We start from the raw sequence: 25,047 nt of genomic DNA, 5'->3' as shown, positions 1-25,047 counted from the left end.
TTTACATTTTTCAGCTTTCACAATGGGGCGGACCATAGGCCAGAACGCCTTCAGAGCTTTAGACTATCAGTAACTAAGAAGCCATCATTAAATTAGCAGCACATAATTTGGTACATATTGTCTACATATAGTTTAAAATGTTTTATTTTCAATTAGTTTGAACCTTAGCTAAGTGCACTGTGGAGCTCATTCAGAACCGCTCGCTAAGATGCATACTCTCGCTGCTGTCGATGGTATGCAGTGCGCATGCTCACACCTTAGCGAAAGTTCACAATGCATTCGCTCGCTGCGCATAGACTGCCCAGCAGAGTGAGTGACAGGGGAAGCCGGTTGTAGGTGGTAACAGGGGCTGGCCATTAAAAACAGGGGGGGGGGGGGTGCAAACGCAGGCGTGGCTGAGCATCTCAACTGCGTTTTAGAGGTGTGCATAATTAAAAGACAGCATCATAGTACACGTCACCTGGCTGGTTTTTACGCCGAAGTGCTTGCGGCAGTGTATGGTAGTGTAGTGTAGTGTTAGCAACCGAGCTCCACCACTTTTATCACCCACGCTCCAACCACTTGATACAGTTTGTCACTGTATTTTAGGAATTGGTGAATGTTGTCCAGACAGTCTAATGGAATGCTTTTGCAAGAGGTTGCGGCATGATGTCGTCCCGTAACAAAAGGTGGGTGACACCAACATGCAAGTAGATAGTTCATGACTTACTGTAAATGGAACATTCCAGTTTTACAGGTGGAGTAAAGTTTTATATATATATATTATTATGCTTTGATGCTATTGCGCTTCATTTTATTTTTTTGGAGGTGGGGGATGGGTTCTGGATAAAACACGTGTTTCAATGGTTGGAGAGTTTTATATTTGAATTCCACTAAGATCAGCAACTTATCCTCTGGTGGCCCTGCTGATTCGTTCACTCACAATTCCTGTCACATGTTGATTTAAAACGCAAACCTATACAATGTAAGTATACGGAATATATTGAGAAAATTTATATGTTGCAATTTCACTGCTAATTGGATAATCTTTCAGTTTGCTGGACATACTTGTACTGTATAGTACATTTCCTAGGTCATCTTCCAGGTAATTTTTACCTTGGAGATCTGTAGCGGGATGATTATCGAGCTTGGCTGGTGACTAGCATTGTAACTCCTAATGTATTCCTTTCTGTACTCTAATGTCAATGTCCTTGTAGTCATATACACCAATAGAAAATGGGCAAAATTGTGGCAAAATTATACTTAAGCTATGTGGTGGAACAGGTCTTTATGTAACGGTGCAAAGTTTCATAGATGTAATTTTCAAGTTATGCTTTTGATTCGCCGGTCAGCAGGAAGCCATTCTAGCCTGTATTTATGAATTTAAATAATTTTGGAATGAAAAGAGTTTGGAATATGATGGTCAGTTCATTCTGCAAATTCCACTTGCCAATACATGGAAAGGATTGTGTAAATATGGTGCGCTGGTGTATAGTTGCTAATACATGCAACATTTTGAGGCCAAATGTGAAGGTGAACATTTTTGAAAACAGTCTTACAATTGTCACTGCTCTCCATTTAGTATACTTTCTATGTGCTTCAAGTTGGTCACACATCACACTGCTGAGCCTTATCTCACCACCTAAAATATTCATAAGAAGATGCATCTAAGGCTTTGGGTAGTCAACAAAGGGATTCATTAAACAACTTTTCCCATGTTGGTTCCTGAATAAAACTAGAAATGCAACTTCATGTCTTGTGAAGAGCATCAGACAAATAAACCTGTGCCATCAGTATATATACGCACAAGTAATAATTACAGTAAATTTAAATTGGAAGACCGGTTCCTCGAGGCAAGTTGCAGAGGTAGGTATATGAGAGGTAAACTGTTTGGCTTTTCATGGTGCAGCAATGTGTGCAACTGCTGCTCTACATCCAAAGATGACATTCATTCTCCTTGTCACACAAAAAGGAAGGAAAGGATCTGACATGTGCAGTCTTCTCTTAGATCTTCCTGTATCCAGGAGCCTTGGCACCCAGTGAGGGTAGCAGCAGTCCAAAATGTCCTACCATTACAAAATACAGGCAAATTATTATCCTTCATTTATATTGCGCCACCAAGTGTCCATGACGCCATACAGAGAAACAATTACATTGAAGACACAGCCAATGCATGTCAGTAGCACCTAGATATCATTCATTCACATTTTTTAATACATTCCAAGTATTTTTTTTACATTACTCATCCATACTTATCAACATTTAAAAACAATTTACAAGCACTGCTTGTTGTACTTAGCCTTAGTAAATTTCTACTTGCAGTATAGGAGTAACCAACCTTGTGACATGGGTTTTATACTTTTGTACATATATACAGGTTTAAGTGGGGCGTCACTTCTAGCTGGAGACGGAACCAGTTCTCTCTCCTCCGGCCCACCTCGGCCTGGCGCCGCAGGGAGGCTCCATTTGCTGGGCACCCGCTGAGATTTTGTACCCAGCTCCTTCCCCGCAGCGCCAGTCGGAGGCTGGAGTTCACTCCTGAGCTCTGGCTTCCGCAGTGTGCACTATGGGAGTGACATCATGATGTCTCTCCCATAGTTCAGAGGAGCAGCCTGTCGGACGTCGCAGGGTTTAAGGTAAGTATAAGTTTATTTTTTGTGTGTAAGCGGCACTTAAGGGGGCATTGCTACTGGCGGCATTACTATTGTGGGCACTACTGGGGGCATTGCATAGGGGCACTGTCTCTACTTGGGGCATTACTGCTGTGGGCATTGCATAAGGGGCACTACTGCTGTCAGCATGTGTATTAGGGGCATTACTGTGGGCATTGTGTATAATGAGCACTACTACTGTGGGCATTGTGTAAAAGGGGCACTACTGCGTGTCATAACATGAATAAAGGACACTACTATGTGGTGTAATGTGGATATATTGTGCTACTGTGTGGCGTAATTTGAATTGGGAATACATGCCCCTTTCTTGTAAGGCCATGCCCCTTTTTTTGGCACACGCTGTCCTTTTATTGAAAAAGTGCAGAGGAGGGGGGGAGTGTTCCACCACTTCTCTAAGACCACTTTAAGCCCTGCATATTATATATTAATATAAGGTCCCCGGTTTAGGGACATGTCTGATGGTTCAGGCCTCTTGAACCACTGGACTGATTTTTGATGGGGCTTTCACTATTCTATACAGCATTGGTTAAGGAGGGTTTAGGTGTATGAACCATTCATCTGTGACAAAAGGGAGCTGCACAGCCTGGACTACCATGTTAACATGAATTGTTGCATTTTAATTTGTACCTGTACAATTCCAGATTTCGTACTGTAATTTATAAGTAGTATGTATTCACATTTATATATAGTTTTTATCAATTTAAATGTGTACGTATGTTTTTACTTATTTATGACTGCCATTTGTTATACATTTATAATAGTCATTCACACAATCTCTTATACTGCAACTAAGTGCCAAATATCTTATTGTATTATTTATTGATTAATATTGTTAGACAGGCAAACCTTATTCACTGCTAAGGCGCATAACACTATGCACAGGAAGACTGCACTACAGATGTAATAGCTCCCTTGGGCACTTCTATACTACACCTGAGGATATAAGAACACATTCTGGGATCCATCACTGGGTTAGGAGACAAAGTACAGGGCAAATCGGTAATGTTTAAATCAGGGACAAAAATTTAAGGTACAAATGCTCAAAACCTTCAACTGTCATTGGAAATTAAGGACAGTGAGAAACTACATTGATATTGGCTTGTGGACACTTAATATCCAGTTCAGTTTGCAATAAAACTCTGACAAACAGTGCATTAATGCTATCACCAAAAGTAATTTTACTTTCTGAAATATTAATAAGAAGTATCTTGTCTGTGTGCATCTACTTCACCTACCTTGCACCTGTAAGGCCATCCCCGAGGCATCGCCCATTGGCACCAGCTGCCTCCACTTGGCACTCTACACACACAAGTTGATCTCGCATTAGATGTCTGCTCCAGCTTTGCAGTTGGCAGACAGGACCCACATGCTTAAGCCGAAAATAGACACAGTAACTAAGGAATGAATAAAAAATGCACTGAAAATACACAGCAATATAACACTTGAATAGTTCATCGTTTATTATTCTGGCAAAGGAACAGCATGGAACAGGCGGCTACTACTCCGTACTGCGCGCATGCTGGTTTGTCCAGCAAATACTACACTACATATCTATACACTGGATTGGAATCGGTATGTAATGCCGCCGGATCTGTTCCCGGCAAACCAAATACTGATACCAGAAGCCCGAACAGTGAAGATCCCGACTAGGGCTGGTAAGTACCCTAACTCTCCCCCCCCCCCCCTAAACCTCTCTTAGTGGTGCCTAACCCTAACTCCCCCCCTTCCAGCACCCTAAACCTACCCCTCCTGGGGGGTACCTAGCCCCCCCTTCCCCTAGCCTGACCCTTCTCGTGGTTGCCTAACCCTAAGTCCCCCCGGGTGTGCCTAAATCTAACCCTTCCTCCTGCGGTTAACAGCTAGAAAGCCCTGGCTTACCCTCGTTTGGGATGCCGGGCGTCGGGATTTCGGCTTGGGGCTAAAAATAGGCATCGGGATTTAGACGCCTATCTTTAGTCCCTGGTCGAGCTTCCAGCGTCGGCATTCCGACGGGTGGCATTCCGGGCGGCAGTATCTTAACTGCATCCCACTGGATTAGTAGATACATTTTCTACCATTTCAAGCTGAGGTCCATTTGATATTTACATTTTTTTAAGTAAATTGAGGTAAATACCATCATTTGCTGCAAGCTTAGAGAACAAACTATTCTCCTCCATTTGACAAATTACTTATAAAAGGGTAAAACTATGGTTGCAGTCATACATTTTTTATGCAGGACTTTACTGGCCACTGCCTGCGTTGTACGTTGAAACTGAGCTTAATGTCGTATATTATTTCTAAATTGTTTTCCTTTTCAGATTTCCCGAGTTATATTCCATTTAACTTGTATGTACAATAATTCTTGCCATACCTTATCTGGATAACCTCACTTTCATTTCCCATTTAACTGGCCACTTTACAGTTGTCTCTAAAACTTTCTTTAGAGAGTAACTATTCAGTTCTATGTTCATAAATAAAAGATTAAAAAGAAGACCACAAACCCTTTGTTAATAGTTGCGTGGCGAGTTTGGCACTTTACAAGAAAGCAAAGGATCTTAACTTGCCACCACTCTCTTTTTCTCCCATTACTTTTATATCCTGAGTTTCAACATGGGGAGACTTCTGCGCCTGACAGGGGGATTCCTTATGTTCAAACATTGGTTGACACTGAGAACCATCGGCCCTATCGAGTGGCAGAGTTAGTGGATAAGTATGAATTGCCCCAATCCTACTCTACAGCGATATCTTTTTTTTTTTTTTTTTTAATCCAATAATTTTTTATTGAGTTTTATATGCATAATAAATTTACATTATAAGTACATTGTACATAACGCAATAAAAACTAAGTACATAAATCACAAAAAAAAAAAACAGCAAAGAGAAATAAAAAATATAAAAAAAAATATATAGAAATATGCGTGGTCTCACTTATAGCATTTAATTAACAAATGAATTATGTTCCTTCCTTCACATTAATTACCAACAACAAATAATTCGACATATAGGTATACGGCGATGCCTCCTCACACAACAATATTAGCGTATTTTGGTAACATGACTCCCTGGAATTAAGCAATGAACAGGTTAGGCACAGTCAACCTTGAACAACTATGTGGGGAATCGAGCCATCTTTCCCAGACAGCTTAATATTTCTGCACTGCATTTCTGGCGGTATAAACATACTTTTCATGTGCAGCAACCGCCCCAACCAATACATACTTTGGCAAGCATACAGAGATTAACAGTGTATCGTATGGCGTGCTTATCGATTGAGTCTGCATCAATCACAGCCGATATGCATGTCATAGGGGTAAGGATGTCTTGACGTATACCTGTAGAAATAATAACACGAATTACCCCTTGCCAAAAGGAATTCACCTGTGGACATGACCAAATTAAATGCCAAAAGTTCCCCTCAGAAGAGTTACATTTAGGACATTTCGAGTCCGACCTGCTCCCTATTCTCATTAATTGGGCGGGTGTCATATATACTCTGTGTATTATAAAATATTGTATCTGCTGGTATCTGACGGACGTGGTAGCAAAACGAGGGCTAGCAAGAGCTGCTCTCCAATCATCCTCCATTACTCCAACATCATTTTCCCATTGCTGTTTTAAAGATAATAACTCAGACTTATGGTGCTTATTCAGCAAGTTAGAGTAAATCCCAGATATTAAGCGGCCAGAACCAGCAGATTGCAATAAAGTTTTAATAGGAGACTCCTGAAGAGATAGAGGAACTTCAGAGAACTGGGCATTGATGGCATGTCTTAGCTGGTGCTATCTAAAGAAGAAATGGTTGGGGACGTCAAACTGTAGACGCAACTGGTGAAAGGACTTTAGCGTTTCTGCCTGAAATATCTGCCCAATAGACACTATACCCCACTGGCCCCAGGCCTCACTGACCTGAAGAACAGAGAGCTCACTGAGACAATGAGCATGGGCAAGAGGAGTATCTGGATCTATGCCCTCTGCTTGTAATAGACGTGAAACCAGACTCCAGATAGTGATAGCCTGCCTAATTAAGGGGATATTAACTATATGTATATTATCACTCAACAATAGTTGCAATGGAGATAGGCCTGTCTTGTAGTGAACCAGGACAAGGGAGGGCAAAGAATTATCAGTTGTTATTAATCCATTCCCATACATGTGCCAATTGTGCAGCAAAATAATACAATTTAAAGAAAGGTAATGCCAAGCCACCAGAATCATGAGGCCTAGTTAAAGTATCTAATTTGATCCTAACTCTTTTGTTGGCCCATAGTAGAGAGGATAAAAGACCATCAATCTGTTTAAAAAATTTCTGAGGGATGTACACCGGAGAATGACATAGAATGTACAGGATTTTAGGTTGGAGAACCATTTTAACAAGGTTCACTCTTCCCGTTAAAGTGAGTGGCAGTTTACTCCAAATTGGGACACAAGACTTAAGAGAAGCAATTTGCGGCAGTAAATTCAGTGACAAATATTGTTGAGGGGTATTAGAGATCCATATTCCTAAATATTTAAATGAGTTCACCCATTTTAAAGGAAGATTTATAACATGAACATCAGGGCAAGTCCCCCTAAAGGGAAGGATACATGATTTATCCCAGTTAATTAATAGGCCACAATATTTTCCAAATAAGTCAATAACCTCTAAAGCCTTAGGCATAGAGGTATCAAAGAGCTGAAACCCATGTATGTCAGCGTGAGTTATAATCATACTGGCCAAGGGTTCAATGGCCATAGCGAACAGGATGGGTGACAGGGGACATCCCTGCCTTGTTCCCCTATACAGAGGAAAGGATGTGGAAATAAATCCGTTCACCGACACCCTCACCACAGGGTCCGTATATAAAAGCTTTATCCACTTAATACAACCTGGGCCAATAACAAAACGTTCCATAGTCTCCCAGAGAAATACCCATTCAATCGAATTGAACGCCTTGGCGGCATCCAGTGACACGATAATAGAGGTTTGTGGGTCCCCACGTTTTATCTGTAAGTGTGTAAATAACCGCCGTAAATTTATTGCCGTGGACTTACCGGTCATAAAGCCTGTCTGATCAGGGTGAATCAATTGGGTTATGACCCGGTTAATCATGGAGGCAAATATTTTTGCAAGGATTTTCACATCTGTAGTGAGGAGAGAAATGGGTCTGTATAAATCAGGTCTGGTAAGATCTTTACCTGATTTAGGTAAGACAACTATCAGTGCCTCAGACATAGACTTTGGCAACATATTGTTTACGTAAATTTGATTAAAAAGCTCCAATAGTTGAGGTACAAATATTTTGTTATGTTTTTTGTATAACTCCAGGGGGACCCCATCTAAGCCAGGGGCTTTACCATATGGGAATGATTTTAGGGCCATTTCTACTTCCTCTAATGTCAATGGGGAGGCAAGAGAATCCCTTGCCTCCGGGGAGAGTGTCGGGAGTGACACAGCAGACAGAAACGCTCGCACCTCCTGTTGGGAATGAACCAACCTAGATTTATAAAGGTCACAGTAATATTTAACGAATTCCTCCACAATATCTGGGGTGCGCACATATTCAACGTTATCTGACCCAACTAATTTTATCACTGTATTGGGTGACTTTTGTTCAGTTCGGACCAAGTTAGCTAGATAAGAACCAGGTCTATCACCGGATGCATATTGCAAGTGTGAATTAAAAAGTAGCCTATATTGGGCCTTGTCCATCAAACAGTCCATCCACAATTTTTGGGCATCCCCCCATGCTTTTTTATATAATTCTGAGCCGTCAGCAAAATAGGCTAACTCCAAGGATTTACATGAAGCCTCCAAATCCATTTCAACTTTTTTTATAGGAAAACTTCAAGCCAGCAACTCTTCGAATAAGGGAGCCTCTGAGAAATGACTTAAAGGCGTCCCACAAAACTGAAACAGATGCAGTACCACTATTTAATTCAAAGAATTCCCTCCACTCCGCCTCCAGCTCTGCTCCAGTGCCCATACGTGAAAGCCAAAACTGGTTAAATTTCCAAAATTGTTGGCCACCCTGACCCTCCAAGTCTACACTGATTGTTATTGGGGAGTGGTCAGAAATCCCCCTGGTCTCATATATTATATTGTGGATTCTAGGCAGCAAATTTGGTGTAGCTAAAGCCAGATCAATCCTGGAAAATGTTGAATGTGTGTATGAGAAGCAGGAATATTGTCTCACAGAGGGATACCTCGCCCTCCAAGCATCAACTAGGCCCATTCCTCCAACCATATTCGAGAAACCTGTTCCCCTCCCCTGTGTAGCTGGAGCGGACATTCTATGTCTATCTAACAGTGGGTCTAATATGTTATTAAAGTCTCCCACACATAGAGCAGGAGTTCCCGGGAATACGGCCAAGAATTCGGCGACCTTTTTGAGGACATCATGGGAGTACGGTGGTGGGATATATACCGTAAATAATAATAAGGATATAGAATTAATATTACATTTTAAGAACACGTATCTACCCCATGCATCACACTGCACCTTTTCCAAAAGGAACTGGACAGATTTCCGCTCTAGAATAGACACACCTCATGACGCAGAAGTATGTGAGGAGTGATATGTCCATCCTATCCATGGCTTCTTTAACGACAACAATTTCCCACCCGTCAAATGAGTCTCCGTTAGACAAATTACATCTGAAGTGTATTTTTTAACCTGTCTAAACACCAGCGATCTCTTAACCCTATCGTTCAAGCCCCTCACGTTCCAGGCGAGAACATTAATACTGTGTGAAGCTGACATTCAGATAGTTACAAAAATATTTAAACATCAATGAAACCATATGAAAAATAAGTATGTGGCACCACACAAAATAGAAAGAAACCACTACAATTAAAAAGAAAAAAAAGAAAATAAACAAACTATCCCATACAACTAGCATGGGCCCATCCCCTATAACACCTGGCCCACCCTGTATACCAGACCCAACCTAGACATACCTTGTACCTGAACACCCCTACCCCACACTACAAAACTAAACTAAGCAATACAGAGTATATTACCTTGCTTATCAAACAGTAGATGGAGCAAAAAATATAATGACTAAAGAACAAAACACATAAAAGTCTCCGAACACAGAGTTTTTCGCCCGGGAATATTAGCACATCTTTAAAAAAATATATATATAATATATATCATCTGACGTCTAGCCAGCAGAAGACAAAAGAAAGGAAAACACATATCAATTTACCCATATGAGACAGAATAGTGCAAATACAGAAACATATTACCTAAATGTGGATAAATCTGTGGAAATATAATGTTAGCAGCAACAGGCTCTTATGTAAGTATAACGATTTGTCAACATCATATCCACATCGCTATAACATGAACCATAAACACTGCAGCAGGAGTACATTATTACATCTTGTAACCACATATAATTGGTGAAACTCAAGATAAGATACCAGGATGTCAATCATTGGCCAGTGCTTCCCTGGCTGGTCTGCGGCGGTCCAGCCACAGTGCCGCTTCCCTCGGAGTCGAGAAGAACTTGGTCTCACCATCAGCAATGACACGAAGCTTGGATGGGTATACCATGGCGTAAGAAATATTAAGATCACGCAACCGCCTTTTAAACGGAAAAAATTGGGCCCTGTCTTTCTATACTTCCACAGCGAAATCCGGAAATACAGAGATACGAGTCCCGTTCCATTGTAAAGGGCCGTTAGTACGGGCCAGTCGAATAACAGAGTCTCGATCGCGGAAATGTAAGAACTTCGTTATTATAGTACGCGGCGTCGCCCCAGGCGGCAGGGGTCTAAATGGCACCCGATTAGCTCTCTCAATTGTAAAATAAGAGAAAGAGGTAGATCCAAACGTATCAGACAGCCATTTTTTCAGGATTGGTTCCCTCCTCCTTCTCTGGCAACCCCACAAAACGGACATTATTACGCCTTAGGCGTCCCTCCATGTCAGATATTTTCCTCTGTATGGAAATAAGCTGGGAATCCATAGAGTCAATACGGACGCTTAAAGGTGTTATCTTATCCTCCAAAGTGCAAGTGCGAGTCTCCACCTCACCAACTCTCTCACGCACACACTGTGGGTCATGTTGTATAATTGAGAGGTCAGATTGTACTTTTCCGATCTTCTCTGACAGTCTAGTCTCACAAGCCGTAACCGCCTCAAGAACACGTTGAAGCGCAGCGTCAGACGACTCAACTGAGGTTGCTGATTCTGCAGGGGATTTGTCTCCCTGTGCAGCAGAAGTGGATTGGGCAGGAGGTACTCTGGAGAACTTTTCCAGTTTAGCTGCAGCAGCTGAATTCTTTCCATCATGAACATAGATGGGAGGAGCTATTTATTGTAGAATATGGCAGAGTACTGTATTATACAGGTGTGAATATATGGAACACCTCCTCCTGCTTTATAATATTCTTTATATGAGGCACACACAGGCACTGTGCTTATAATAGTAACTGCCACCAGGAGACAGGGTGCAGAACTGTGAACTGGAGCCGCATGAGTCACCCTGTATCTATAGCACACACAGCCCTGCAGTATAGAGAGCCAAGCTGAGCGCTCACACTGTGCGGGGAAGTCTCACCGTCTGCCACGCTGGGAGGCTGTAGGATGAGTCACCACTCTGCCGCTGGCTGCTGAGATGGATGCGCTCCCTCCAGACACAGAGGAGCCGCCGTGCAGACACTGCTCCGTCAGGGGGAGATGGCGCCGGCGGTGCACGCGATCCGGCCCCGTCTCACCACCGCAGCTCCTTGCCTGGTAAGTCAGCCGATCTGTCCCCTTAATCACCGCTCTCTGCCGTCACCGCAGCTTCCGCTGGCCCCACGCCGGTTTTCAGTCCCGGGGGAGCAGTCAGGATGAGTGCCCAGGATATAGTGGTCCGGAGAGCTCAGCCAGATACGCGCTACAGCATGCTCTCTGTGGCCACGCCCCCCTATAGCGATATCTTAGGGGCACAGCACTACGTGAGCTCCATGATACAAGCTCTTTCCTCAGAGGACTGGTCCAACTCCTTTGATCTATTATTAGCTAGATCCTTCATTATAAATTTCTTCAAATTCCCTTAGATCATACTAAAATATCTACAGATCGACGGGTATGTGAACCTGCGCACTGAGTACTATGTGTCGATGGCAAGCTGCCGCACTAGATAGCTGACTCTGACTTATTTAAAAGGAAATAATTGTGCTGCGCTCGAACTGATTTAATATGTAGATGCTGCAATGTTATACTCCTCCTTAGGGGCAAACATAAGGAGGAGTATAACATTGCAGCATCTGCATACTAAATCGGTTTGAGCGCAGCAAAATTATTTCCTTTTAAACAAAATATCTACAGGGCTATCTTCTTGGTGTACTGTAGGGAAGCCGACGGAAGTAATCCCAACCACCGGCTTTCCGACTGTCTAATCCCGGCAAGGCACTAATGACAGGCGTCGAAAGCCCGACGCCTGTCATTAGACCTACGCCGGGAGCCTGACACCCGGCTTACCGATCGAAGGTAAGCTGGGTGCGGACAGCAAAACCTTTAGGTTAGGGGCTCCCGGGGGGAAACTTAGGGTTAAGCACCGCTCCGGGAGGTTAGGTTTAGGCTAGGGGAAGGGGGTGGGCAGGGGTAAATCATACTGATTCCGTACTGTATTCCCCCATATTACCATGGAAACCCTATTATGCTCCTTCCTCTATTCTCAATCAGTGCTCTCATCTAGCATGTATAGAGAAATGTTCTATAACATCTGTCATAATGGATATCTTACCCCTCACTGCAGGTTCTGAATGGGATTGTCAGATAGCACTTGTCCTAAATGTGGTACTCCTAATACAACTTTTAGACATTGTATGTGGGATTGACCCCTTATACATAGGTTTTGATCCTCGGTCAATAGATTTTCTTCCATGCAACTTATCAGTTATCTTTCATTATCTGTCGAGTGAGCGATTTTTATGTCTTATGCTGCCATGTGTCTCAGGTATAATGGAAAGTAAAAAGTTACTATTGATCATGTCAGTGGTGAGACTAAAACAGCTTCTTTTTTCCAGTTGTGGGAGGGTTTCATAGACTCTTTAACTTTGGCCTTAAAGCACCAGATACATTTGTGCCAGAAACGTATCTATAATGGGTGCAGGGAGTGTGCGGTGCCCATACCGCACACCCTGCATCCATTTACTCTTTATACTTACCTTTCCGTGGTCTCCAGAGTGCTGCTCTGCAGTGCCGAGCCAGCACTGCAGAGCAGCAAAAATCACTGGGAAAATGGCGGCGGTCATTTTCCCAGTGACTCACACATGCGCAAGTACATTCTGCCACTAAGCTAGAATCAACTGTTGCACCCGCCGGCCACGGCGGCAGTGGCACCGCTAGAGAGAGGAGGGGGCCCACACTGAGCCCCCTCCTCTCTTAAAACGACCCTCATTTGTGCTTTTGCTGTGCTTCTTGGAATGAAACCCAGATTTTATTGGATGACCCACCAATTTCTTTGCCTTCTACAGGCTGATGTGGGCTTTGCTTATTTCTGGGTCTTCTTTTTGGGATATATTTTTTTTGTGGAGGTGTGCTCCCGGGTTTAGGTAAATCTGGTTTTTGGGCCTGATTCAGAGTTGAACGCTATGCCGATTTTTATGCAGTTGAGAGATTATCGGTGGTCTGCGCATGCGTCACAGCCGCGGCGAATGAATTGCGATTGAGCTCGCTGTGAGGATTCACTCGCGATTGACAGGAAGACACAGTTTTGTCAGTGGTTAGGAGGAGTTCCAGCCAAACGTGTGCGTGTCGGGGCCAGTTCCTTGGCGTGTACTTGAGCACGCAGAGAACAAAGTTCCAGGTCTTAGGTACCGAGGTCTGAGTGACCACAGACTCACTCAAGGAGTTTATGTATTCAGGATCTGCGTCCAGTGCTGCATTTGTGTACGCAGTTGCAGGCAGCTACGAAAGCTCCGGTCGGTGCCACAATACAAATTCTGCCGGCTGATGCATTGGCATATTTAAGCAGATGCTAAGTGGCAAAATTCGCAAATGCGTTTACATTAGTGTATAACTCTAAATCAGTCCCGTAATGTGCTACTTGCTGTTTTTACTTTTGGGTAGAAATGTTTATATGGCAATTATGCTGTACTATTTTTGTGTATATGGCTATAACAGGCCTTTTACTTGTTATTTTGTTTCTCAATATATTGTGTTATAATATATTATTGCTCTGATGAATATAAAAAAAAAAAAAAAGCAGACAGCGCATATACTGATCCGCGTGGTACATCAGTAGCCCAGTCTGAATGTATTCTATTTATAACATCTCTTTGGCTCAAGTAGCAGTTTGTTATATGGAGCAGTGTTCCATGCTTTTGCACTACCAAGATCCAGTTTGCAAGGGCTGAAGTCTGACTCACACGTCTATTATTTCAAGGCTCAGATTTTGTACCATTTTCAAATATTTGTTCCGCATCTGCCTTCTGCCAATCTTGTGGTACTGATTCTTTTATGAAGAATTCCATAAAGCTGTAATGGTCTATTAATAACACCTTTAGCACACATGGTGGATGCCATTTAGGCCAGGTGCTTTTATTATTGGTTAGACCCGTAGTGTACAACCTCTGCCCTGGACACAAAGGCCCTGATTCAGAAGCGCTCACTCTGAATCAGGGCGGGCCGGTTGTTTCTTTACCCCGGCCTCCAGGCCGCTCGCTAAGCTGTGGGTGACCACCCACAGCTTTAGCAGGCGTCCTGACGATGGTCGCGATTATCACGACCATTGGGCTTGCGACGAGACCCTTGTGGTAGGGTCTTGTCCACCGCAAGCCCCAGTGAACTTCCTGCTCTAATAGAGCAGGAAGTCCACTACTGACATCACGTGTGATGTCACTAGGGCCGTCCCGTTTGTGCAAACGCCTACAAAACGGGGCGAGCTGTCGATCAACATCGACAGCCGCCCCGTCTTGTAGCGAGTCCCGGAGCGAGTGATTTCTCACTCACTCCGGGGCATGTGCACTGCCCGGCCATCGACCCGCTTGCGAGTGCTATGCATCAGGCCCAAAGTGTGGTCCCAGGATCTGTTTTTTGGGGGTTCCCCAATTGTCATATGGAACAAATTCTTTATAAACCACATATTTTAGGAATAAAAGAACAAAAACATATTGACGTTTGGGCCCGAGGATGACTGCACATTGACACTTGGGACCCCAGAACAATAGCATGCTGACCTTTAAAGCCCCCAGAACAATGGCACACTGTCACTTGGGACCGCAGAACAATGGCACGCTGTTACTTGGGACCCCAGAACAATGGCACGCTGTCACTTGGGACCTCAGAAAAATGGCACGCTGTGACTTGGGACCTCAGAAAAATGGCACACTATCACTTGGGACCTCAGAACAATGGCATGTTGACACTTGGGACCCCAGAAAAAAAGGCATGCTGTCACTTGGGACCCCAGAACAATGGCAGTCTGTCACTTAGTACCCCAGAACAACGGCACACTGTGACTTGGGACCCCAGAACAATGGCATGCTGACACTTGGGACCCCAGAACAATGGCACACTGTGACTTGGGACCCCAGAACAATGGCATGCTGACAATTGGGACCCCATAACAATGGCATGCTGTCACTTAGGATCCCAGAACAATGGCAAGCTGACTATTAAACTCCCCACAACAATAGCTTGCTGACAATTTGAACCCCAGAATAATCGAATGCTGACACTTGGAACCCCAAAATAATGGCACACTAACACTTGGAACCCCAAAATAATGGCACACTAATACTTGGGACTTCAGAACAATGGCATGCTGTCACTTCAGACCCCAGAACATTGGCAAGCTGAATATTAAGCTTCCCACAACAATGTCATGCTGAAAATTGTGTCAATTGAAACCCCTGAACAGAAGGATGCCGACACTTGGAACCCCACAATAATGGCACGCTAATACTTGGGACCCCAGAACTAAGGTACGCTGACACTTGGGACCCCAGAACAATGGCATACTGTCACTTGGGACACCAGAAAAAAGGCATGCTGTCACTTGAGATCCCAGAACAATGGCACATTGACACTTAGGACCCCTCATAAAAAAGCATGCTGTCACTTGGGACCCCAGAATAATGGCTAATGACACTTGGGACCCCAGAACAATGGCAAGCTGACTATTAAACTCCCCACAACAATGGTATGCTAAAAATTGTGACACTTGGAACCCCATAATAATTGCACTCTAATACTTGGGACCCCAGAACAATGGTATGTTGATGAATGAAGCCTCCAGAAAAATGGCATGCTCACATTTTGATCTCAAGAAACATGGCATACTGACACTTGAAGTCCCCAGAACAATGTGGTAAAACGGTGTAGCACTAGTACACTCCACTGTTACCTAATGGCATGCTAACACTTACATAACAATAACCCAAGTATATATACATACATATTCATATCTTTTTTTATGGTTTATTACTAACAATTTGTTTTTATTTTTTTTCGAAAATATTTTTATTATGACTCTATCACAAAAATAACAATATTTTGTGGTTTTGCAAAATTATGCATAACAGATATCACTGTACAACACATAACATAGTTTTGATACCATACAAAATTCCAACGATATACCATAACATATATCTCTGATATTATAGAAACTGAAAAATATCTATCAGATTTCAATAAGTGAATCTTGCCGTCATGCGGATAATGGCCCCTCCCATCTAGAACAATATCGGTGGGTCATTATCCACCATTCTGAGTTCGAACCATGATGTAGGAGAAAAACACTTGTGGAGCAGCTGCCTTGTATTCAGTGGCAGAGTGGTCACATAACTCTCCCACATATCAAAAAACCTACCAACCCTGGTCTCCCTCTCCAAGGATGCCTCTATCCAGTCCATCCTGAAAAGATAGAACTACTTCTCTCGAAACAGAGATAAAGGAGGGGTAGCCGGCTGAATCCACATCTGAAGAATAGTTTTCCGTGCTGCAGTACTAATTGCCAAAAGAAGTTTCCGCCCTCCCCTAGATACCCTTTGATCTGCTGGTAATATGCCCAATATGGCCCACTCTGCATTAAAGGGTAAATAGTTCACTAGGTGTTCAATTGCAAACTTTCTGACACCCAAACAGAAGATTCTTACTAAGGGGCATGCCCAAAGACAGTGAAATATATCTGCATTTTCATCTTGGCATCTATAACATCTGTGCGATGAGGAAGACCCCATCAAAAAACTTCTGTGAGGGCTTATATATGTCCTATGGAATATATTTAAAAATAGTTCTTTGTAGGAACTAGCTGGTATGAGATGACAGGATTTTTCTAATGCTTTAAGTAAATCATCTATTGACAATTCTGGAAAATGGCACAGCCAACGAGACAGCCCTGTTTGTATACGCTCATAATCAAGCCTTACTCTAAGAAAATTGTAGTGGATAGAAATGGCCTTAGATATGGGCGGAGGATTGGCCAAAAAGGGGTCTAAAGATTTGGACCAATCTTGTGCAGAGAAAATTGTAATAGTTTCACCACCGTAATGTTGGGCTTGATAATATGCAAATGGGAAGGATGAGAGAAAACTATATTTCCCCACCGCCTGTTGGAATGTGAGAGGCCTTTTCGTATTATAGTCCAATAGACATCCCACTGATCTAACTCCGTTTGACGCCATGAGGTAAAGGGTTGGCCAGCCTGACCTTGTTGAAACTCAGGGTTAAGCACAAAAGAATAAAACATTGATCTATTAGCATGTAAATTTGATTTGTGTCTCAATATACACCACAATTTGCGTGTACTCCATAGGAGAGGGTTTTCTTTCAAATTAGGAGGGATATCATGGTCTGACATGTGTAAGAAAGATACCAAATTACAATCAGGGAGAAAGCCCCCCTCCAAATCACAGTTAGTATATGTGTCTGTGCCATGTAGCCAATCACGGAGGTGACGTAAAATGGCCGCAAGGTTATATTGCGTAACATTAGGGAAGTTTATTCCTCCATTTGATTTCAATTGTTGTAAACGAACAAGACCTATTCTGCGACGCCCCTTACTCCAGATAAAATTGACAAACTCTGTATTTATCTTCTTGGTATCTTCTAAAGACAACAGGAGAGAAAGGGACTGCAGGAGATACATTATCCTAGGAAAGGACACCATTTTTAGCAGACTAGCCCTGCCCAAGTAAGAGAGCTGGAGACGACCCCACCCTCCCAATTCTCTGCGGAGTTCCGTTAGGGCTCTAGTGATATTCATATGATAGAGAGATGCAGGATTTTTGGTGATCTGAACTCCCAAATACACAAAGCTTTTTCTGGCCCACACAAAAGGAGTATTAGCATGCCAAGAAGGGCGCAAGTATCCAGGCCTAAGATATAGGGCAGTCGATTTTTCTGAATTAATCTGCAAACCCGACACATTTCCAAAATCCTGAAGCAAATTCAATATGTGACTTAAAGAAGAGAAGGGTCTAGAGATATATAACAATATGTCATCTGCAAAAGCAGTAATTTTCAATTCTCGGTTACCTATCGATATACCTAGAATATCGAGATTTTGTTGGATGAGCCGTAATAGCGGATCAAGGGATAGATTAAAGAGAAGGGGAGATAGGGGACAACCCTGACGGGTTCCCCTGAACATCTCCACCGTCCCTCCCCGCATCCCATTTACTAATAAGGAAGTCTTAGGAGATAAGTAGAAATAGCAAATTAAATCTATAAAGTCCTGGCCAAAAGCTCGTCATGCCAAAACTTCACAAAGGTGAGACCAGAGAACAGTGTCAAACGCCTTGTGGCAATCTAGGCTGAGGAGCATGTTATTGGAGGATGAATTACCAAAGGAGGCCACTGTAGCTGCTATCGCTGGTTTTATGCCCTTTACAGAGTGCCTACCCTGTACAAAGCCTAACTGGTGGGAAGTAAGGAGATCAGGAAGTATACTTTGCAATTGTGTGGCCATTATTTTGGCCAATATTTTAAAATCCACATTAAGCAATGTGATTGGTCTATAAGAGGCCACTAACTGGGGATCTTTATCTGGCTTAGGTAGGAAGATGGTATAGGCCGAGTTAAAAGTAGCATATAAAGGAGCATGTTTGTGGATACGCCTATAAAGTTCCAATAAAGTGGGGGCCACATTATGTCGCATAAATTTGTAGTATTCTCCTGAAAGACCATCTGGGCTCGGACTCTTGTGAGTTTTAAGACCTGAGATAGTGTCATTGATCTCAGTAGGAGATATGTCTCTATCAAGCCTATCTTTCTGCTCTCTGGTCAGTCTAGGGAGGTGCGCTTCACTCAGTAATCTATCTTGGAGACTCAAATCGATAGGTCTATCCTCATAGAGAAGTTCATTATATTTCTGAAATTGTTTAGAGAGTAAATCTGTCTGAGAATATGAGGTCCCAGAGGTTGGATCCCTAATCCTATGTATGAAACTCCTCCCACCTCTAGCCCTGGACATAGTAGCCAACAATTTTCCTGGCCTATTTCCCCTGTCGAAGCTGAATAATTGGCTGAGACAAGTTCAGTTTAAAATTTAATCGCGACGACGCCATCTTGCGACTGGCCACAAGACGCCATCTTGAAAATGAGATCGCAAGACGCCATTTTGCGAATGGCCGCCTAAGCGCCATTTTAGATAAACTCACATTTTAGTACATGTGGCGATGATACTATTAGCACCATGCGATTGTATTTTTCACCATTTCTCATACACACATTAATACGCACAATTGCGCTGTTAACTAATCGCATATTAGCGAATGCATAGGACTTTGTATGAAACCGCTGTTTTGTTAGTTTTATGCGCACGCATCTGCCCCAAGTTAACTAGCGTCCTTAGTATCAAACCCTGAATACCCACACATTACATATTCACCCATAAGGTTCAATAAGCTTTAAAGTGTATGATTTAAGTTGGTTCAGTTAGTTTAAATACTGAGAAATAAAGGTATTTGATAACTAAGGTATTATACATGCTAAACTAGTCGTGTTTGGTCTTGTACTGATGTGTACTGTTTTTACAGTATTCTGGTGTTATCGGTGGGGAGGTCGCATCATGCAAACTCAAGTTATGGATCGCAGAGCCTACAAGCAACAAAATGTATATTTCATGAACAACTGTTAGAATGTTGCAGGGGGCGTGAAGAGGAAGATCCCCAGCTGTTAGAGGCAGGGAGAGTCTATTTGAACCAGCCTGTTAAATGTGCTGTAACAGATGCTTCTCCCCGGGAACCAATGACATCAGCAACAAGCTTCCCTATTGTCCTGTTTATTCTGGGGGGGTATAAACATGTGTGCACTAACGCTGGTTCTCAGTCTTCGTGCTGAACGCTGTATGAGTAGGGGTCTCTTGCTGATGCCTATCTCCGGGTCCGGAAGCGCCTGTGTATGTATACTGTACTTGGGTCTGTATAATTTTTCTTTTGCACCTAAATTGTGTCTAGATCAATTGTGTGTAACTGTCTGAACTTTTACCTGAATAACACTTGTCCTTTGGAACCACAGATTCCACGTCTAAGTCTTTCTTTATGGTATGACTGCGTATGCAAATTAGCGTCATCCTTAGAAGGTATAGGCAGGACATTAGAAGGTATAGGAAGGTGTGTATAGAGGTTCTGATCCAGGATCGTTAGTTGGGGGCTCGTAGTGAAGTCACTTACCTGCTCACACAGTACATACGGCCATCGATATTTCAGCAAAGGGTGGAGTGGCCACATGCAGGGTTTGCCTGCAACCGCTTTGTGCTGAAAGATCGCTATCCGTCTCCGTGTGAATCAAGGAAGCTGACTAGAATTCAGGGACGAGAGGAAAAAGTTTGTTTTCCTCTGTTGATAGAACCTTACGTTTAAAGGGGTGTCGCAGTACTGAGTACACGGCTGAGTCGCAGGTTTGCGCATAGCAAAAAGACACACTTTTGTGTACGCAGTTAAAAAGCCATTATACGGTTGTGTGGTAGTCGCATTATTGTGTATGCGACTGGTCGCACAATAGCGTATACGTACTTCCGGTTGTGCTGCCACGTGTTTGAACAAAGCCATTGAGGTTTACATTTTTTTTCTATTACCAATATCTGGGTTAACGTGTATTTTTCTGCGCAGGAAAAAAGTGTGTAACAGTGAATATTTGTTGAACAAAGTTAAGGGTATCGTATGATCCTTAAGGGCTAGGTGCAAGGGTTAGTCTAGCTGCTCGGTAAGCAGCTTTACCATTCTATACACAGTAGCAGGTGTACATGTCTTTGTTGTAGAGAGGTGCGTGAGGGTAGCCGACATATAAACTCTCATAGGTGTGGAAGTTGCCTTACTAAATCTTTTCCGGGTGTGGAAGTTGCCTTTTTCAAATCTTATCCAGGTGTGGAAGTTGCCTTACTAAATCTTATCCAGGTGTGTGGGCGCCGCCGACTTAAATCATCCACAGGTAAGTGAAAGTGTCTTGATTGTCTTTCACCGGTTTAAATCTTTATTGAAAAGCGTAGGAGTTGTCTCAGAATGGGAGCCACGCAAACAGTAGAGATGTTAGGCAATGATGTGCTGCTAATGGAGGCGCCGATCAAATTGGCCCGTCGTATCATGCATACCAAGTACGGTACTTATGAAATAAGGTATTGTGATTTATGGTTCAATATGACGAGGAAGAGTGTTAGACCGTTTCCCAGAATTGGTAGTTTTGATAAAAATGTGTTAGACAATGTCCGGGATCACATCAGTTTGATGCGCTCCCGAGAGAAAAAGGTTAAATATTTTGAATGTTTAAAACTGTGGCAGCATGAAGGGGATGCGTGGCTTAACAATGTGCAAACGACGCAAACTAGCATTGTGAGCACATTGCCAGAAAATACATCCGCGGTGCTAAATTGTAATACGGGCGAGCCGCAAAATGGCGCGCACGTGCAGTAAGGTAGCGTCGTGGAGAGTATTGCCAGCAGTTCACGCTCACCTCCCCCACCTTATGTGGATGGAGGTGCAAGTACAGTTACCAAAAATACCCATAAAAATGTAACAAGCAACTTGTACCCTCTCTTAAGCAACTATAAAGAAAATGTTCATGATGCGGATGATGAGCCTATTGTAATGTCTGCCATTTCCCATGCTGTGCAAATGATAGATGCTGCATCACCACAATCACGAGTGGTGTCGTCATCGCCATCGGTAACAGCAAGGGAAGTGTTAATGCCCTCTGCACCCGTAGAGGAAGTTGTTCATACCATACCTAGCAGCAGCAGACTAAACCCCCAGCCAGGTAATCAGGTCAAAGGTAGCAGCGCTACCGGTCTGCATTCCATTCGGACAATAACTGTTCCAAATGAAAATGCAGACGCGAACGGTATAGTGCCCACGAAGGAAGTAGTAATGCATTGTCCTTGGACAAGAGCAGAACTAAATTCCATCATAAATGATTTCCCCGATCCCAAAAAGGAGTTAGCCAAATATCAAAGATTTTTGAGAAATTTTGGTAGTTCACATGAGCCAACTAATAAAGATTGGCGTGTGGTGTTAAGGGCCTGTCTGCCACGCAATACCGACGTGACAAAATTTATCACGGATTGTGTATTGGATGGTGACGTTCCCTTAACAGACCAAGTAAACCAAGGTAACATTTCCCACATTGTAACTCAATTGGGTATATATTTTCAAGTAGTAGTTAACTGGGACAAAATTTTCACCATTAAGCAGAAAGAGAGTGAAACTGCAGAAGATTATTTCGATCGGGCTCTGCAGGCTATCACCCAGTACACTGGGATAGAGGATATTAAAGATAGCACTCACCACCGGGGGATGATAGTCACAGTACTTGTGGACGGTCTGAAAGAGAGTTTAAAAACTCGGGTTCAGACCTCACAGCCTGGCTGGCGGGGACTCACAATAGATACCCTCATAGAAACCACCACTGAACATGATAAAAACATCTCCAAAAAGAGAGAAGCCCAGAGCGAAAAACTAATGGCTGTCAGTATACAAGCTCTGGAGGGAATGACGGTAACATCACAGCCAACAGACACACTTGCACCTGCACACACACTCACGTCTGAACAAGTATGTGCTCTCACTTACCCCACTCAACAACAAACACAACTCTATCCCACTAACCCGATGCAACCACAGGTCCCAGGCTATCCACCAACTTCTTATCCCCCACAATACCCTTACCCTTCCTGTCCTTACCAATATCCACCACCTTTACCCTCTGCGCAAACCTCACAACACCACGTCTTCACCCGAAACACGAATATGTTTTAACTGTAAACAAACAGGACACTTAAGTAGAAACTGTACAGTAAAAGGAGTAGAGATCCCACATCAGGGAAGACCTAGATATCACCATAAGGGATATGCACAGAGGCCAGACAAATGTTCAGCAGGCACCAGCTCCAATTGTAGCCGTAAATGCTATTTGGAGAATGGTAGCCAACGCTAGGGGTCAGGTTATACCTGTAGTCTACAGATGGTTAGGTTAACGGGAAGTACTAGGGAAGAACCGGTCATGATGGTTGATGTAGTAGCTGGTACTGAATATCCTTTTCTTGTAGACACAGGGGCGACCAGGTCGGCGATAAAATCTCACGTTAATTTGCAGGTGACCAACGAGACAGTACCAACAATGGGTGTAACAGGTAAAGTGGAACATTATCCTTTAACAAAGTCCACAGAGGTTACTATTGGGCCGTTGCATACCAGGCATTATTTTCTCCTGCCTGCTGCGGCTCCTACTAACCTACTGGGCAGAGACTTGTTATGTAAGATGGGATGTGTTATATATTGCACCCCTGATGGTGTATTTTTAGATATCCCAGAGAGAATGGTATACGAGGTGCGGGATATGTTAGACACTCCTCAAAGGATAATGTATCACTCTACCGTTTTAAATGAAACTCCATCACAGGTAGATGAAATGTTGTCCCTAATTCCAGATTCTCTTTGGACTAAAGATGGACAGGACACTGGATTAATGGCAAACGTAAGCCCAGTAATGGTAAATTTAAAAAACGGAAGGCAAGCTCCATAAATTCCCCAGTACCCACTAAAACAGGAGGTAGAATTAGGGGTTTTCCCAATAATTGAGCGATTATTATAACAGGGAATTTTAGTCTGTACAGCTAGTGTAGCCAACAGTCCCATCTTCCCGGTAAAGAAGAGTGGTGGGAGGGGTTATAAACTGGTACAAGACCTTAGAGGTGTTAATAAGGTAGTAAAGAGCCAATTCCCTGTAGTGCCAAATCCAGCTGTCATTTTGATGCAGATCCCACCAAATGCAACCCATTTCACTGTCATTGACCTCTGTTCAGCTTTCTTCTCTGTGCCTGTCCATCCCGACTGTCAGTATCTATTCGCATTTACATACAGAGGTTTACAATACACATGGACACGATTACCCCAAGGTTTCATAGACAGCCCCAGTATCTTCTCCCAGGCATTGCACAACTGTTTACAATCTTTTCAACCTGCCAATGGATCTGTTCTAATACAATATGTGGACGATTTATTGCTATGTTCTGACTCGTTTATGTCATGTTTGAATGATACTAAACTTTTGTTACTTCATCTCTCACAAACAGGACACAAGGTGGCTAAGGACAAACTACAGCCGTGCCAATCCAGAGTAAAATATTTGGGACTGCCTAACCCAGGGGTTACGACACCTCACAACAGATAGAATCCAGGCCATACAAAACATGACACTGCTGCAGAATCGACAGCAAATTCGTACCTTCTTGGGAATGTGTGGATATAGTAGAATGTGGATACCAGGTTTTTCTATTTTGGCCTTACCTTTACAGGAATTAGTCTCTTCCTCAAAGCCCGATCGTGTCATACACACAGAGGAATCAGAACAGGCTTTCCTTAATCTTAAGGATAGTCTGACAAGAGCTCCTGCAGTGGGAATACCTGATCATGAAAAACCTTTTGATTTGTATTGTACGGAAGCCGATGGCTGTGCTGCAGGTGTCCTTACACAAAAACATGGTGATGCCAGTAGGCCCATAGCATACTACAGTGCCCAATTGGATACGGTAGCAAGATCACTCTCCACCTGTTTGAGAAGTGTAGCAGCTACCGCTCTATTGGTGAGTAAAAGTGAGGACGTAGTATTGGGCCATGATATGATTGTCTACACTCCCCATGCTGTATCTGCTCTGTTGAACTCAGCTCAAACCAGACACGTCTCCTTGGCTAGGTTCACCAAATGGGAACTAGCTCTAATCGTTCCTGCAAATATTACTGTTAAACGTTGCAGAACGCTGAATCCAGCAACATACCTACCATATGTACAACATGATGTACAAAGGGTGGAAGGAGAGGAGTTGCTGGCGGGAGGTGAGTTCGGCAGACATAATGAAACGCACGATTGTATGACATATCTGAATCAGACCTTTACTGCTAGACCTGACATACATGACACACCTTTAGCGAATGTGGATGTAACTTTTTATACGGATGGGAGTTGTCATAGACAAACAGACACAGGTGAATTATGTACAG

At 43.1% G+C, this 25,047-nt stretch overlaps 1 protein-coding gene across 1 annotated transcript in view; it reads right to left on the bottom strand.

Moving 5' to 3' along the window:
* Nucleotides 1-1,939: 1,939 nt before the first annotated feature.
* Nucleotides 1,940-25,047, bottom strand: part of LOC148517946 (somatomedin-B and thrombospondin type-1 domain-containing protein-like) — a 72,859-nt gene continuing 49,751 nt past the window's right edge. The window contains exons 4-5 of the mRNA XM_088477948.1: nucleotides 3,887-4,045; nucleotides 1,940-2,045 (exon numbers count right to left, since the gene is read on the bottom strand). Of these exons, the coding sequence (XP_088334074.1) occupies nucleotides 1,940-2,045; nucleotides 3,887-4,045 (265 nt within the window). The remainder of the gene's footprint in view (nucleotides 2,046-3,886; nucleotides 4,046-25,047) is intronic.

The sequence above is a fragment of the Taudactylus pleione genome, unplaced genomic scaffold, assembly GCF_031769625.1.
Source record: "Taudactylus pleione unplaced genomic scaffold, aTauple2 ptg000205l, whole genome shotgun sequence".
NCBI lineage: Eukaryota > Metazoa > Chordata > Amphibia > Anura > Myobatrachidae > Taudactylus > Taudactylus pleione.
Note: the sequence above shows the minus strand (reverse complement) of the source record. Positions and strands in the feature narration are given on the sequence as shown.